The 17,451-nt window shown below is 33.8% G+C and overlaps 1 protein-coding gene and 2 pseudogenes across 1 annotated transcript; 2 read left to right on the forward strand and 1 right to left on the reverse strand.

Annotated features, from left to right (window-relative positions):
• LOC104736806 lies at nucleotides 4,752-6,206 on the forward strand. The gene is made up of 2 exons (XM_010456865.2): nucleotides 4,752-5,050; nucleotides 5,158-6,206. Exon 2 carries the CDS (start codon nucleotides 5,214-5,216, stop codon nucleotides 6,078-6,080), a length of 867 nt encoding a protein of 288 aa, XP_010455167.1. The 5' UTR covers nucleotides 4,752-5,050; nucleotides 5,158-5,213; the 3' UTR covers nucleotides 6,081-6,206.
• LOC104736808 lies at nucleotides 9,550-12,492 on the forward strand (annotated as a pseudogene).
• On the reverse strand, nucleotides 11,915-13,224 carry LOC104736807 (annotated as a pseudogene).

A 17,451-nucleotide genomic window follows, 5' to 3' on the forward strand; every position in this document is an offset into this window, starting at 1 on the left:
TTGAGACGATTCCAGTAGTCCCAAACGCCGTGTTTTCGTGTAGTGTTCTTCTTAATCCGAAGAGGGTGGGAACCCTTTTACAACCTGGTGCCTCCTATCACAAGTTCTTTCTGCATGTTTTGTTTTTTAATACACGTATCCACTTTCCAATAATAACTTATGTAATTGTGTTTTTCTATCGTAATAAAATAGTAGTTTCTATTAAAAATAAATCATATTAAACGTGTTTTATCTTGTAGTAGATAAGAAAATCGCGTAGTAATGACATAAATAATCAGATCTGTCTCCCAAGATGTTCACATGTATATATTACTATATTAGCTCTTTTTTGTCAACTAGCATTTTATCTTCAAAATTTGAGATATTTTAATCAGATTAATAACAAAATAGCAAGGTGTAACAGTGTAAGGACTATTTCTTCTTCTTTTTTTCTTCATTTACTTTTACTTTTGAAAAATACTTAGATTTATTCCCTCCCCTTTCAACCAATCAAAATTAAATTAAAAAGTAAAACAAATTCTGTATACTTTTATTTAAGGAAAGTTAAATATTGGCTTGGTTTAGATTTTATAATTAAACGAGATTATATATCGGTTTGAGTTTATAAATGAGAATTAGGATTTAGATTTTACAATTAAAACGAAATTATAAGTCGGTTTGGGTTTACAAATGAGGTGGTTAAAGTTTAAATTTTACAATTAGAAAAAAATATATATTGGTTTGGGTTTATAAATAAGGTGGTTAAGGTTTAGATTTCACAATTAAAACGAATTATATGTCGGTTTGGATTTACAAATGAGGTGGTTAGGGTTTCGATTTTACATTAGAACAAAATTATATGTCGGTTTGGGTTTCCAAATGAGGTGATTAGGAGTTATACTTTACACTAGAAGTCTAGAACATAATTATATATCTGTTTAGTTTATAAAATAGCTGTTTGATTTTTTATTATTTTACAATGATGATTTATACAAATTTTATTTTCTTATTTTATAAGGGAATGAATAAAGAGGTTTACTCCTAGGGGTGAATAAAGAGATCACTCCTAGGGGTGAATAAAGAGGTTCACTCCTAGGGGTGAATCCAAGTATTGTCCTTTACTTTTGTATATGGTGTTTCCGATCATATGAAATCATAAAACTTATAGTGTTTGAATCGAAATTCATCTATAAATATTTTGTGATTAAAATTCATTCTAAGTTATGAATGGGTAATCTATACTAATAAAAAGTAGGAGCTATAAGCTCCTTAAGGCATCCACCTAAGCTTTAAAACCACCAATAGTGATTAGACACCTCACTAATTAACATTTTTTAAAAAATTTCAGAATTTTATTTATTAAGAATTATTTTAAACAACCTATCAGGATTTGACATGTCATTCATTAACATTTTTAAAATTTCCAGAATTTTTAGAAAAGGAAAAATTTTAAATTTATGGAAATAAAAGAACTATGTACAATATCCCACATCGGCTAGAAAATTTTTAGACAATAGTTCAGAACCAGTATAAATAAGATTAATATGCTTCCAACAACGAATTAGCAGGAAAGCTTGATTTATCAAGCGTCCAAGTTTAAAAGTTTTATTCGGTTTGATCCGGTTTTTTATTTGATCAAATTAAAACTTTAAAAAGTTTCAAAAAAATATATTATAATTTTTAAATTTTTTAAAAGTTTAAATATTATAAATATTGAAACTTTTAAAAGTTTTTAAATATTATAATTTTAAAATTTTAAAAGTTTAAAATCTTATAAATATTGAAACTTTTTAAAAGGTTCAAATTTTATATTTCGAAACATTTTAAATGCTAAAAATATTATAAATATTCATGTAATACAAAAATTATCTTATTTATCTACGTTTGTGCTTTTTATTTCTTATGAGCTGTAAAATATATTTTTGTGTATGATTTTATTGATGAGTTGATATTCTTTCATTAATTTTTTATTTTTTTATCTTATTTTTTATTTTTATGAGAAAAGAAATGATTTTGTTCTTGGAGTTTGATGGGTTAACAAGTTGTGTGGTAGTCTTAAAAAAATGTTTTTCATTGGAAGAATGTGAAGAAGTTGATGAGGAAGAAGAAGAAATATAGTATAACAAAGAACCAGACGGTAAAAGTAACAATGACAATTACCAAAAAATTTGACATTGAAAATGAAAAGAAAGAATAAGACAACATTGAATAAAAAACATGAAAATATAGGTGGTAGCGATCAATTAAATATGAAAAAGAGTTAAATTTATGATGATAAAATTCTTTCGTTTTTTTGGTGGTCAAAGAAATGGTTAAGAATATGTGAGGTCATCAGTTTGATTCGCCTCGCCTCGACGTCGAGTTAAATTCATGATTTTTTTTATCAGATTTGATTTTATAACACAACTGATTTTTATATTTTAAAAAATTGTGTATCTGAAATTTAATTTTTTCTTTAATACTAATTTTTTTTTTATAAGATAATATTTTATTACCGTCATCAATCATATATAATTTTCATCAAAATATATCGATAAGGATAGTTTTTTCATATCATGTTTTTGTTTAAACTAAATTTATGTTCAAAAACTGAATGATATACCATGTTAATAAATGTTATTGTTCTAACATATAAACACAAACGCAACAACAAATATTTCCCTATGATTTAGCTAAGCATTTTCAATAACAAAATCTTTTATCTTATTTTATTTTGATTGTTGTTCATGTGCACCTACCTCCTCTACATATAAAAGGAATAAAAGAAACTACGATTCAACCCTCAAGAAGAAAAAGAAGAAAAGGCCCAGAAAGTCCAAAAAATATGGACCCAATTTTGCGTTGTAACGCATTGACAACTACTCTTGGACAAGTACACGTGAATGCCATTTCCTGCTATACGTATAAACCCCAAATTATAATAATACTCAACGATTACTCTTAGCTTATTACTTTCCTACACTTTAAAACATATTTTCATGTACATAATAACATAAAGTTTTTTTTTTGGTTAAAATAATAACATAAAGTTATGTATTTCACTTTCATTTTTTCGTATTAATTAATTTGGATCTATCGACAGAGAGATACACGAATGAGGCAAACGAGAATGCATGATTAATATTTGATATTTACATTATTTAATAATATTCACCATACGTAGTGTACAACGATCTCACAAGTCCGGATCCAACCAAACAACATAGCTTTTTTATTATAATTATTAACCCATAAATAAATTAGAGAGAGAAAAAGGAGCTAGATTTAGAGAGAGAAATAATGGATGTAATGATGATGGTGAAGCTGGCATTTTCTGCAAGTTTAATGCGTATTTTCTTCTTCTTTATTATTTTTGAAGATAATTCTTTATGAAATAGAGAAAATATAATTATTGCCTGAAAATTTTCCTTATTTTTCGTGTTATGATGGATTCTTGTAGTTGAAGTAAAACATTTGGTCGAACAAAAGCACAGCATTTTGGACCATCATGATCCTTAGTTATTCCTATATATAGTGTTTTCTTATTGATATCATTTATGTACGTATGTAGTAGCATAAGAGAGTCTAAAAATTACCATTAAGAGTTGGAAAATGAGGTCGCCAAATTTTTAAAATCTAATTTAATGTATGCTTTATACGAAAACATACTTATCTTTCTTATATATATATATATATATATGTGTATGTATGACGTGCTTGCATTTTTGAATATTCGATGGACCCATTCCATTCCTCAAGTTGTTGATTATTTATTGAGTTTCTTATTAAGGATGAAATTATCATGGGATAACTGATCAAGAAAGTACTGAAACTTGATTGTCTTGAGTTAACTCAAAAAAAAATTGTACAAAAGATAATTCATCAAGATATAATTTTAAAATTATATGATAACTTAGAAACTCAATTAAGATCATCTGAGGTAACTAGAAAGATATTTTGTTGTAATTCATCAAGAAGTAATAAGTTAGTAATTCATCAAGATGTAATAAGTTCGAATGACTGTTGGTGTATACATCATTAAAGCTGATTAGGACATATGAATTTGACTCAGAATCTCTTAATTATTGGAAAAAAACACAACGTCTGTCTTACTAACTTGCTTCAAAACAAATATTTTATATGTGTTTGAATTAATACATCAAAATGTTTTTTTTAAAATATTATTTTGTTCATTGTAGATGGAAAGTTATACTACTACTACATATGTTTTGCTCATATGGTTTGCGTATACGATTCGATCATATGATCATGCTGATATTTAGAGAATTAAAATTAATTTGCTAAAACAAAAATTGATATTTATTCTTTAAATATGCAACTTTATAAGCATATAAACCGTTTATTTTCTTATTTTACTTGGTCAATACATTCACTCTTTCTGGAATTTTATAATTTTGACTTTTTATAATTTTAAACATTATTTTATAATATTTCATTCTAGAACATTGAATGTCCCATATATTCACTAAATTACTTCAAATTTAATAGATCCTGAAAAAAAAAGTGTCTAATAAAATCCAACCAAAACAAAAAAATATTACAGTTTAAATATATAAAAAATTATTGTCAAATACACACATAGAATATTTTTTAAAAAAAAAAATATGTGAACCCAAATTGCTTAACAAAATCATTTTTCGTTTTCATATACCAAAAAAAAAAAAAGTTTTACATAAAACTTTTTTTTTTTTTTTTGGCAAAACGTTGTGGGATGTCAATTTATGCCGACTGCCCGACTCAATCAATTGTGGTTAGGGTTTTTTTTTTTTTTTTTTGTTCTGGTTTTAAATTTTGGTAATAATTCTTCCGAGAGTGAAAGGAGTCTCCTTTTTGTCTCTTTCTGTCTTCGTTTTCAGAATTCTAATTAGACACACAAACAATTCAATTCTCCCCCTTTGAGTTTTCCGATTTGCTTCTCTCTTCTCTCTCAAAGATCTCTCTCTCTCTCTCTCTCTCTCTCTCTCATTGCTTTTTCTTGGAGACAAGACAACGGATCCAAATCGAAGACACTCTCAAACTAAATCCACGGAGATTCCGATTGCTCTTTCTTCTTCTTTAAAGTAAAATTCAGGTAAAAAAAAAAAAAAAAAAATCACTTTTTTTCCATCTGGGTTTCTTCTTCTCTTCCAGTATCAGTCATTGTCTTAGTCAAATCTCTTCTGTTTTACGATTCCTCAGATTCGCCCACCAAGTGTATGTTAAAATTCCTCAAAGAGAGATAGAAAAAGAAAAAGATGAAGGATTTTCCTTCTTGCTTTGGTGAAAATGGTGTTCAAGTTGCGGATTCATCGTCTTCAAACTCCGGTAAAAATGCTCAGAATCTTGTTACTTGTATCTACCAGTGTCGTATCCGTGGAAGAAACTGTTTGATCACTGTGACATGGACTAAGAATCTGATGGGTCAAAGTGTGACCGTTGGTGTTGATGATTCTTGTAACCAGAGTCTTTGTAAAGTCGAGATTAAGCCGTCTCTGTTCACTAAACGTAAAGGTTCCAAGAGTTTAGAGGCGTATTCTTGTAACATCGATGTATTTTGGGATCTCTCGTCTGCAAAATTCGGATCAGGTCCTGAAGCTTTGGGAGGGTTCTATGTTTGTGTTGTTGTTGACAAGGAAATGGTTTTGCTTCTTGGTGATATGAACAAGGAAGCTTTGAAGAAGACGAATGCTTCTCCTTCGTCTTTAGGTGCTGTGTTCATTGCTAAGAAAGAGCATGTTTTTGGTAAGAGAGTGTTTGCGACGAAAGCTCAGCTTTGTGCGGATGGGAAGATTCATGATCTTGTGATTGAATGTGACACGAGTGTCACTGATCCTTGTCTTGTTGTTCGTGTGGATGGGAAGACGTTGTTGCAGGTGAAGCGGCTTAAGTGGAAGTTTCGTGGTAACGATACGATTGTTGTTAATAGAATGGCTGTGGAAGTTCTATGGGATGTTCATAGTTGGCTCTTTGGGTTGCCTTCAGCGGGGAACGCAGTGTTCATGTTCAGGACTACTCAATCTACTGAGAAGAGCTTGTCTTTCTCACAGGACATGACAACAACAAACTCCAAGTCTCAAAGTTTTGGTTTTTCGTTGATTCTGTATGCTTGGAAGAACGAGTAGAACAAACAAAAAAAAAAAAAAAGAGAGAGTTTCTCGGTGCTAACCAAAAAAAACCTTATAAGAGTTTGTTGATTCCTTATCGACAATTTTTATTCTTTATAGCATGATTTATGAGTTGATTCATAATTGGTTTCTTCTATATATATATATATATATATATATATATCTCCTTATACAATGCTAAATTCAGTTGAGTCTTGACGAATGCGATCTGTGTATGCATCTGTTACTTATGTCCTAGTTACTTGTTTCCTTCTTCATGTGGATAGTGCGAATACAAATATGCTTTCTGATCTTGGAGCTGGTGAACATTTAGATGTTTAGCAAACTTTTGCGTATCTTCTTTATGATAACAGATTGCTCATAAAATTTCTTTATAGAGGCATATAGAGATCGCCGGATTTGTACACAAATGTTCTCGTGAAGTTTTTAAACATGAATTATTTGATTGATCATAAGATTTGTCTAAAGCATAGCGCTCTTTAAAGCTTTTAAAAATATGAATAGTAGCAATATGACTGTAACAAGCATAAAAATTGTCTTTGTCTGAGAGATTCTATTAATAACAACTTTCGAAAAAATTTGAATTGTCAAGTCACGGAAACTTTCTGTAGAGAGTAGACAGCTTTCTGTAGACAGCTTTCCACATACTTTAGATAGTATGTGGAAAAAAAAACGAACCTCACGCTGTTTCACTGAAAATCTCCTCAACTACTTGCCGTTTGATACTTTTGTCTTATTTTGGTCGGAGAAGTACACATGAGAAGAGACTTCAAGTGTTCAAAGTGAGATAGAGTGTCTCTCTTCTTTTTGTTACTGCAAACATTCTTTTATGACATCATGACATGTTTTTTTTTTTTCCTTTTCGGTTTTGTATTAGTGATAAAAGCATCCAACGTGGCCTTTATCCAAACACCAAATATTTTTTCCGGGAAAAGAGTAAATTTCAATCCGTACTATTTCAAAAGTGTGAAAATTCATACCTAGACAAAAGAACCCTTGTTTTTCAACCAAAACCCTTGTTTAATTCAAATTTACTACCTAGACTTCGAATCGTTACCCATATTCCTACATTAACTCAAACAGTGTTAGTCAACCGTTAAAATTTTCAATCAATTTGACACGTAAGCGATGATGTGTCAAGGTCGTTGGGTTCAAAACCTTAAAAAGACGTCATTTAGAATGAAAGGTTAAAACGACGTGTTTTAAATTGGGAGAAAGATCTTAAATTAGGGTTCTTCAGTAAGTTCGATTTCAATCTGTTTGTGTCTCTTTATCTCAATACAACTCCTTCGATTCACGCTTTGTTTCTTCTACACTTATCCCTCGCAAATATCTTTAATCCTCGTTCACCATTTTCACCAAGTACACACTTAGATAAAGAGAGAGAGACATGAGCAGATTGAAATCAAACTTACTGAAGAACCCTAATTTAAGATATTTCCCCCAATTCAAAACACGTCGTTTTAACCTTTCATTCCAAACGACGTTGTTTTAAAGTTTTGAACCTAACGACCTTGACACGTCATCACTTACGTGTCAAATTGATCAAAACATTTAACGGTTGACTAACGTTGTTTGAGTCAATGTAGGAACAAGTAACGATTCAAAGTCTAGGTGGTAAATTTGAATTAAGTGAGAGTTTAGGTTGAAAAACACACGGTTTTGTTGTCTGGGTAGAAATTTACACTTTTGAAATAGTACGGGTTAAAGTTTACCATTTTCAAAAGGATAAATTTCAACCCGTACTATTTCAAAAGTGTAAATTTGTACCCAGACAATAGAACCATGTGTTTTTCAATCTAAACCCTCATTTAATTCAAATTTACTACCTAGACTTCGAATCGTTACCCATATTCCTACATTAACTCAAACAGTGTTAGTCAACCGTTAAAATTTTCAATCAATTTGACACGTAAGCGATGATGTGTCAAGGTCGTTGGGTTCAAAATCTTAAAAAGACGTCGTTTGGAATGAAAGGTTAAAACGACATGTTTTAAATTGGGAAAAATATCTTAAATTAGGGTTCTTCAGTAAGTTTGATTTCAATCTGTTTGTGTCTCTTTATCTCAATACAACTCCTTCGATTCACGCTTTGTTTCTTCTACACCTATCCCTCGCAGTTATCTTCAATCCACGTTCACCATTTTCACCAAGTACACACTGAGATAAAGAGAAAGAGAGACAAGAGCAGATTGAAATCAAACTTACTGAAGAACCCTAATTTAAGATCTTTCGCCCAATTCAAAACACGTCGTTTTAACCTTTCATTCCAAATGACGTTGTTTTAAAGTTTTGAACCTAACGACCTTGACACATCATCGCTTACATGTCAAATTGATCAAAACATTTAACGGTTGACTAACGTTGTTTGAGTCAATGTAGGAACATGTAACGATTCAAAGTCTAGGTAGTAAATTTGAATTAAGTGAGAGTTTAGGTTGAAAAACACACGGTTTTGTTGTCTGGGTAAAAATTTACACTTTTGAAATAGTACGAGTTGAAATTTACCATTTTCCCTATTTTTCCCAGGTCCAGTTGACTTTCCCTTACCCAAACTATACATGCTTAAATATTACATTTATAAGAAGAATAAATATTACCGATCTTAGAGGGATTTCAAACAATATTAGTAAAAAAAATTAAAATATCAATAATTTAGTGTTACAACGTGAATATATCATTTTATTATTTTGTAAACATTATTAATATGAGAATATTAGATATATTTTTATTATTATTAAGAATGATAGTCACAATCATTGGTTACTTAGTAAAAAACGAGAACACAAATGATATAAAGTATACATTTGAGGACTATTAATTGCCGTTTTAGCAAATAAATCTGCGCATATATTTTGTTCCCGATGTTGGAATGTAAATCGTATATCAATAAACTGTCATCATGTTATAAGTTGATTAAATTAAGATTATGTAAAAACATTATCATCATGTAGTATTTAAATCCTATAATTAACAATCAAAATATATAATTTTTTTTTTCAGAATCAAAATATATAATTATATAATCTTAACCACTAAAAAAATTTAAAAAATAGGAAATAAATACAATTTTAATTTTAATTTTTTGGTTATTAAAAAACTGTTCTTAAAAACATTTTTTTTAAGATTTAAAATGGCTATAGAAACCTAAATTTTATGGAAACGGAAGCGGATATGTAGAAATAAAAAGATGAAAACTAATTTTTAGAAAAATCACAAATATTAAAAGTGTATATATGTTGGAAGCGTATATATTTATAATATATATATATATATATATATATATATATGTGTGTGTCAGTTTGTGTAATTTCAAAAATAATATAAGAATCATATATTCGATGACACAATGTTGTTAAACAAAAAGAATACATAATGAAAGACAAAAAAAATAAAAAAATTAAACAATGATAATATTAATAGATGACACAGTGGAAGAAATAAACGTAGTTGGGCCTCTATTGGGCCAGAAAAACCAAAAAACGCACGTGGAAGAAAGTAATCGTCTTCTTCGTTTTGGATGTGGCCGGAAACGAAGAACAATCCGACCACGATTCCGTTTTACGAACACTAACACGCATCCAATTCAGAATCCCACAACGTTTCCAACCGCCAAATCTAAGAAGGGTGGTCTAACTGGAAAACCTTTTTTTTTTTTTTTTTATCTATTGTAGAAATGTCGTCATCGTGTTTTAGTTGTTAAGTGATCGAGAGATGGTTATTGCGGTGGCGGCTACGAGCTCCATTGTTTCCGGCATCAAACTTTCAGAGATCTTTAATTCCGTAGATGATGCCTCCAGTAGTTACGGAAGAACCAACCTGACTGGAGTTAGAATTTATTCGGGATTGAATCGCCGACGATTCTCATCGATCGGAGCTGTGTCCCCAATTCGTGGGCATTTCAGGTAAAGTCTCGATTTTTTTATTTATTTATATTAGAGTGAAAAAACACCTCCTTTGAAATTGCTTGTTTGTCGTCATTTTGATTTGAATCTTGAATTGGCTGCTGCAGCTCATTCGCCTGCTCTCCGGATCTCGGTTTGGTCTGTGGTTTAAGTGCACCACCTGAAGCTCTGCCAATCGCTTGTGACAATTCAAGCCTTTCCATCAAAACTTTCAACCAGGTGATTTTTTTCATTTCGATTTTGCAGTTTAAGTTTGTGCTTCTATCTAATGTTTCCGAGTCTTGTCAATTCAGGGTCTTGATAAATCAACTAGTTATAAATGTCTGTATCTGGTTTCTGAGTTGGATTGAGGTATTTGCTTCATGCTGACTAAACCATGTTTGGTCCTGTCTGTGTTCATTTGTATGGCTTGATGGGTATTATGGACTTGAGTATAAAGTGTATTACTTAACAGCTTTAAAAAGAACTGTAGTTTTATTGAGCTTCAAACTGCTTTGATGACAGAGATTTAGATTAGTATGCTCTAATTATGCGTTTTCTCTGTTCTATGATTATATTCCTCAGTTGATTGAAATTTTGATTGATCGGGTGGATCTATCTGAATCTGAGGCTGAATCATCTCTTGAGTTTTTACTGAACGAGGCAGACGAGGTCCTGATTAGCGCCTTTCTAGTTCTACTGAGAGCTAAAGGCGAGACATACGAAGAAGTAAGTATCAATTAAGTCAATCTAAGGCATATTAATAATACATCATCCTATATTACAGCACTTCACTTAGTAAACATCTTCCATTTAGGTTGTGGGGTTGGCTAGGGCAATGATGAAACATGCTAGGAAAGTGGAAGGATTAGGTGATGTTGTGGACATAGTTGGAACAGGTGGTGATGGAGCAAACACAGTCAATATATCAACTGGATCTTCCATACTTGCTGCAGCTTGTGGCGCAAAAGTAGCAAAGGTGTAACGACTGAGAAATTCCTTAACAGAAATGATAGTTTCATTGATCCCATCTCTTCTTCGGTCATGTAATCATGGGTATTTATTTTGCTAGCAAGGGAACCGTTCGAGTTCTTCTGCATGTGGAAGTGCTGATGTACTAGAGGCACTAGGAGTAATGCTGGATTTGGGACCAGAGGGCATCAAAAGATGTGTCGAAGAATCGGGGATTGGCTTTATGATGTCGCCTATGTATCATCCAGCTATGAAGATTGTTGGTCCTGTCCGGAAAAGCTTAAAATAAAAACCGTTTTTAACATATTGGGACCTATGCTTAACCCTGCTAGAGTGTCTTATGCTGTCGTTGGTGTATACCACAAAAATCTGGTACATTTACTTCCTGCTGAAATTAGCTAGGTTCGTCAAGAAAAAGAAGAGACATTTAAAGTTACTGTTGCTTGTGTGGTTTTTATAGGTTGTTAAGATGGCAAAGGCGCTGCAACGATTTGGAATGTAAAGAGCACTGGTGGTACACTCGTATGGTCTAGACGAAATGAGTCCATTAGGTACGATTATCTCTTCCCAAAACTGATGACTATTATTATTATCCTACGATTATTATTAACCAATCATGGGTAACAACAGGAGGAGGGCTAGTTTATGATGTAACCCCCGAAAAGATCGAAGAATTCTCATTCGATCCATGTAATGATTTCTCACTCAACTGTCTACCTTTTCTATTCCCTCTCTAAAATGAAGAGTGCACAGGCAACTTGGTAAAACGGGAGAGTTAAAGATATCTTTTGACAGTGGATTTTGGTATTTCTCGTTGTACACTTGAGGATTTGCGAGGTGGAGGTCCAGACTATAATGCGGATGTGTTAAGACGTGTTCTTTCAGGGGAACGTGGAGCAATTGCCGATTCATTGGTATAATATTGTTTTGCTTGCAGATTCAACATTCTCTTTCTCTCTGAAAACTTTCCTACTTTTTCTTGAACTTCTGCATTTTCAAAATCTTGTTTCAGATCCTAAACGCAGCTGCAGCTCTCCTGGTTAGCAACCGAGTTCAAACACTAGCTGAAGGAGTAACCTTGGCACGTGAAGTACAATCGTCTGGAAAAGCTATCACGACGCTTGATTCATGGATAAATATCTCCAACTTAGCTCAGAAATCTCAGTGACCAGAGAGTCCTATGCGTTGTTTAAACACAAGTTCTTCACCCATTCTTCAGCTACACCTCACACGTCATCATCATCAATCATCATGGAGTCTATTCTTTAGAGACTTTGACACACATCTCGGTTGGTTCGATGAGCTTGAACGTGCAAACATCTCCGACCTCTAAGCCTAATTCTTTGGCGAAACGGCTCCATCCAGCAGAAAATCTTTACTTCACATCAGTGACCACATACGTAACCTCCCATGACTTCTTTCCCTTGGGATGATGAATCTTGAACATCTTTGTCTGATTTGGCATATGCATGTCCACAAACTTCTTCGGGATCCCCTAAATCACAGAGTTGTATTACATTAGTTCACATATATAAATACAACCATTTTGACAATGTGTGACTGGTTTTTCCTTGCTTATCTTACCAAGAACAGGAGGTGTGATTTCTTGATGGTGATCTTGAATTCTGGAACAAGAGATGAGGTGTCGACTTCAGATTAGAAACAGTATCCGCCTTCTTGTTCTTACTTTTCTTGGATTCTTGTGGTTTCCCTTTTTCTCAAGTTAAGCTCCTGTTTCTGCTTCGATTTCCCACTTGTCGATTCAGCTGTTTTAAGACCTGGATAGCTCTGTTCAGAACAAGACTCTGGCTCTTCTTCCTTCTTCACATCTATGACTATGTAGTTGCTCTTTCTCTCTTCTCTCTTGTTCCGACCTGTATTCACCAAAATCAACCACGGAATGAATTAACGACTGTATTCTTCTTCTTCTCTATAATCATTCAGACATAGATGAACACTTACTGGAACTAGAAGTAGTGGTAGAAGATTGTCTTGGTCTAAGCATCTCCTTACCATTTGCCTCGTAGATGTTTTACATTGAAGCACATATTTGCCTCATGAGTGAAGGTAAGATACTCATTTTCACCCAAACCGTTGTCATTCACAAACTGGTTCCATCCACGATCTTCACGGTAGTGAAAAAATTGGGTTCGTGCTTGCCATGAGCTTCCCCCATGGCACTTTTAAGACCATCTTAAACGACGAAGACTTGTCGGAGATGCTTCTTATCAAGTGATGAGGAATCATTCTCTTCAGAGGGCCACAACAACAAAATCAAGAAATGATTAAATGAAGCCACATTCAAAGTTTCAACCTTTTTTCACTGGTTTAGTAAGGTTTGGTCTAATCCCATCATTTCACACACAAAACCCAATAAGAAACCCGGAAAAGGCAGTAAAATTAGTTTATATAAGAGCAAAAAATCACCAAAGAACAGACAGATCTAAAGTTCATGAGAGAGCACAAGAGACATACTAAAGAACCAAAAGATTCAGTCTTCATTAAAAAAAAAAAAAAAGGCTAATAAGAAGTATGAGAAATTAAGAGACCTACCATGATTTCAGAAGACAAGTCTTCCCTTCGAAGAATCTTGAAGAATGCAGGATTGTCTCCTTCTTCCATGACCTGACTCTCACCATCTTTGGTTTCTCTCCGAGAGCTCTGTTAAAAACAGCCAAAGGTAAAGCTCCCAAAATTCAAAGTGTTTTATTTTTCTGCATTAACTTCAAAATTTACATAAGAGTTAGTCTATTATTATTTATTACGAGATTAAAAACTATAGTTAGTACTCTAAAATACCAAGAAAATGGATGATTTATTTAAATGTTATCCAAATTAGATAATATTACTAGAATCCACAAAAAAAGATTCTATTACTAGAATATTTAGGCTATTTTCAAATTACCCAACGTGTCCTTGTTTAATGTTACTGGAAAAAACGTTATTACAAAAATGCCATTGCCACGTCACAAATCGCTGACGTGTAACCATAACTCAACCGTAACGTGTTACAGATGAATGTTGCGGTTGAGTTATAGGTATGTTGCGGTTGAGTTATAGGTATGTTGCGGATCAGTTATGGAAAAAAACATTTGAGTAAGAGCGGACGGCTGACTTATAGCATAAATCAACCAAGAGTTACAGTTGACTTATTAAAATCTGGTTGAGATATGATATAACTCAGCCGTCCTTACGGCTGAGTTTTCACCCGATGGTTGAGTTGTCAAAATTTTGGCTGAGTTATCACTATGACACGGCTGAATTACTATTTTCCGACTGGTTGAGTTATGAAAAACGGCTGACTTATGAGCAACTGTTACGGTTGAGTTATCGTACAACTCAACCGTGATAGGCTGACTTATCGTTACAACTCAGTCGTGATAGGCTGACTTATGAAAATGTTTTTTTAACTACTGTAATGTTTTTCATGTTGTGAATGAGTTTTATATAGGCTGAGTTATTAATTGTTTGATGGCTGAGTTGTCATGTCGGACGCAGCATCCATGTCAGCATTCCATGTCATCTTTTTTTTTCTCCGGAAATACGAAACGTCGTTCGACTCTTGTTCTTCAACTGGTAAATAAGTGAACTATTTACCTTCTTCTTCACCTTGTTCTTATACTTCTTCTTCACTTTTCTTCTTCACCTAGTTCTTTCTACTTCTTCTTCACATTGTTCTTCACCTTGTTCTTCTACTTCTTCTTCACCTTGTTCTTCATTTTTCTTTCATGGATCCAGTTCCGGTTCTAGTTGTTTCCGGTAATTGGGTAAAGACACAGAGATATGTATTTAACACCGACGATAGAGGTTGTATAATTGTGCAGATAGATGGAGGCACAACACACGACAAGCTTGTGAAGCTTGTTCTTGAAGACTACGGATTGGACGCGTTTAGCCATGAGCTAAAGCTGAGCTACATGTTCTCGAACAAGGCACTGAAACTAATGGCGCATGATACTCCACCAGTTTTTGTCTCCAATGATCGACAGTTGCAATGTTTTTTCGGGCTATGGAAAACCGATCAGCTACGTCTCTGTGTAGAGTTTTCGGCGAAACAGTCTACAGAAACTAGTGGAGCTAGAGGAAGTATGATAAGCAGTGACTCGAAAGTAGAACCTACATACGAAGTGTACGGTGGGGGATTTGAAGACACTTGTTTTGATTATGGTAAGATTGTTGACAAAGAAAACGAAGAAGAAGAAGAAGCTGTCGAAGTAGCATCTGACGAAGAAGAAGACGATGAATTTTCAAGCCGATTTGATTTTTTCGACGACTCCGATGGTGAGTCATCTAATGACGAGCAATTTTCTGTATTGGGCGAGCCTCATAGTAAAGAGGAAGACCCACCTACTCCGCCTCCTCAGAAGAAAGCTCATAAAGATGATAACTTTGCCGGATCAAAGATGGGTCCGGAGGCTATTAGGTTGGAGGTGTCAACGCTAAAAATTGCCGTGGGACAAAGATACATGAGCAAAAAGGAGTTCAGGAATCACGTGAAACTTATTTCGGTTAGGGATGGATTTGATTTTAATGTACCAGTATCAAATCCGAGACAAGTGGTTTTTAGGTGCTGGGTTGAAGGATGTCTTTGGAGAGTTCGTGCATCTGTACAAGGGAATGACCCAGATTTTCATGTTCGTGTGTACGATTCGGAACACACATGTTCTGTGACGGAACGTTCTATTAGATCCCGCCAATCAACAGCTGATGTATTGACAGGTTTTTACAGGGACTATCTTGGTGATCTTGGTCCGGATGTTAAACCTAAAAGTGTCGGAGTCATTTTCAATAAGCAATTTAGTCTAAAGGTAATAACTATGTTTCGTTTGACTTATTGATAATAATGGTTGACTTATAGGTATGTATAGGCTGAGTTATTTACATGTTACGGCTGATTTATTCATTATTTACGGCTGACTTATTCGAATGTATCGGCTGAGTAATCTCTATGTTATGGCTGATTTATTAATTTGTTTGGTGTCAACAGATGGGTTATTAATTTTGTTAGGCTGTCTGATTTTAATGAGGCTTTCAATGAGATTGAAGCACGTCATCCCGAACTACATGGATACCTCCAACGAGCTGGTGTCCGAATGTGGGCACGTGTTCATTTCCCGGGTGAAAGGTACAATTTAATGACAACGAATATTGCAGAATCAATGAACCATGCACTGTCAAATGCTAGAAATCTTCCCATAGTTTGACTGCTGGAATCGATACGGAATATGATGACCAGATGGTTTTCTGAACGGAGAGAGGATGCGAAATCGCAGCTAACAACGATCACTCGAGGTGTTGAGAAACTGTTACAGGTAAGTTTACATAACTTAGCCGTAACTTTTTCCATATATCAGCCATTACCATTATAGTTTCCATAAATCAGCCATAATTGTTTTCATAACTCAGCTGTTATTTTTTTCATAATTCAGCCTAAAACGTTTTTTTTTGTTCTACTCCCTACTAGGAACGTGTCACCACATCAAGACTTATGGAGGTACTAACGATTGATGCTGTACGTGTGCAAGTGACCTATGGATCATCTTTGCATGTTGTAAATTTGGAACTAAATAAATGCACATGCCGTAGTTTCGACCACGAGAAAATACCATGCATCCACGCAATCGCAGCTGCAGAGCATATGGATGTGTCTCGTATATCCATGTGCGATCCAAAATTTAGGAGTGTCGATTTGGTTAATGGATGGGCTGGTTCAATCATGCCTCCAGATGAATCATTCCCTGCTCCTGAAGCTGTGGATAATCAGAAGTGCTTGCCTCCGATTGTTGTGAACCAGCCAGGAAGGCCCAATAATCGTAGGATTGAATCATCTTTGGAAGTTGCCATTGAAAATAAACGCCCTAGGAAGCAACCAGCATGTTCGCGATGTAAGCAAGTTGGGCACAATGTGAAAACTTGTCGGATGTAGTTAGGGAGATTTGTTTTATTTTGTGTAATAACTCAGCCATCAAGTCGTATAAACCAGTCGTTTGCTCTCAGATTGTTCCTTTTGTTAACTCAGCCGTCAAGTCATATATATCAGCTATCTACTTTCAGATTGTTTCGTGTGATAACTCAGCCATTACTTACTATAACTCAGCCATCAACGAAACCTTTCGTTTTCCCGTAAAAGTATAACTCATCTGTTAAGTAAAATTTTGGCGGGAAACCGTAAGTTAACCTAATAATAGACGCGACCTTTCTTTTGATAACTTAGCCATTATAGATTGTTTATTTTGATAACTCAGCCGTCACATGAATCGATGTGACCTTTTGTTTTCCCGTAAAACTATAGCTCAGCCGTAACTTTATTATAATTCAGCCTCAAAGTGAGAGTAGATACTAAAATGTGGAAGCATAAAAGGTGGATACATAGAACATATTAAGGTAAAACTGGAAATCACTGCTGGAAACCCTAAAGGATCTCAGAGACTTTGAGGGACAACCACAAAAGGTTACAGTTTTTGCACATGATTACATAGTCTCCATAGCGGAGAGAATGGAAACAATAATCC

Source organism: Camelina sativa, chromosome 13, assembly GCF_000633955.1.
Source record: "Camelina sativa cultivar DH55 chromosome 13, Cs, whole genome shotgun sequence".
NCBI lineage: Eukaryota > Viridiplantae > Streptophyta > Magnoliopsida > Brassicales > Brassicaceae > Camelina > Camelina sativa.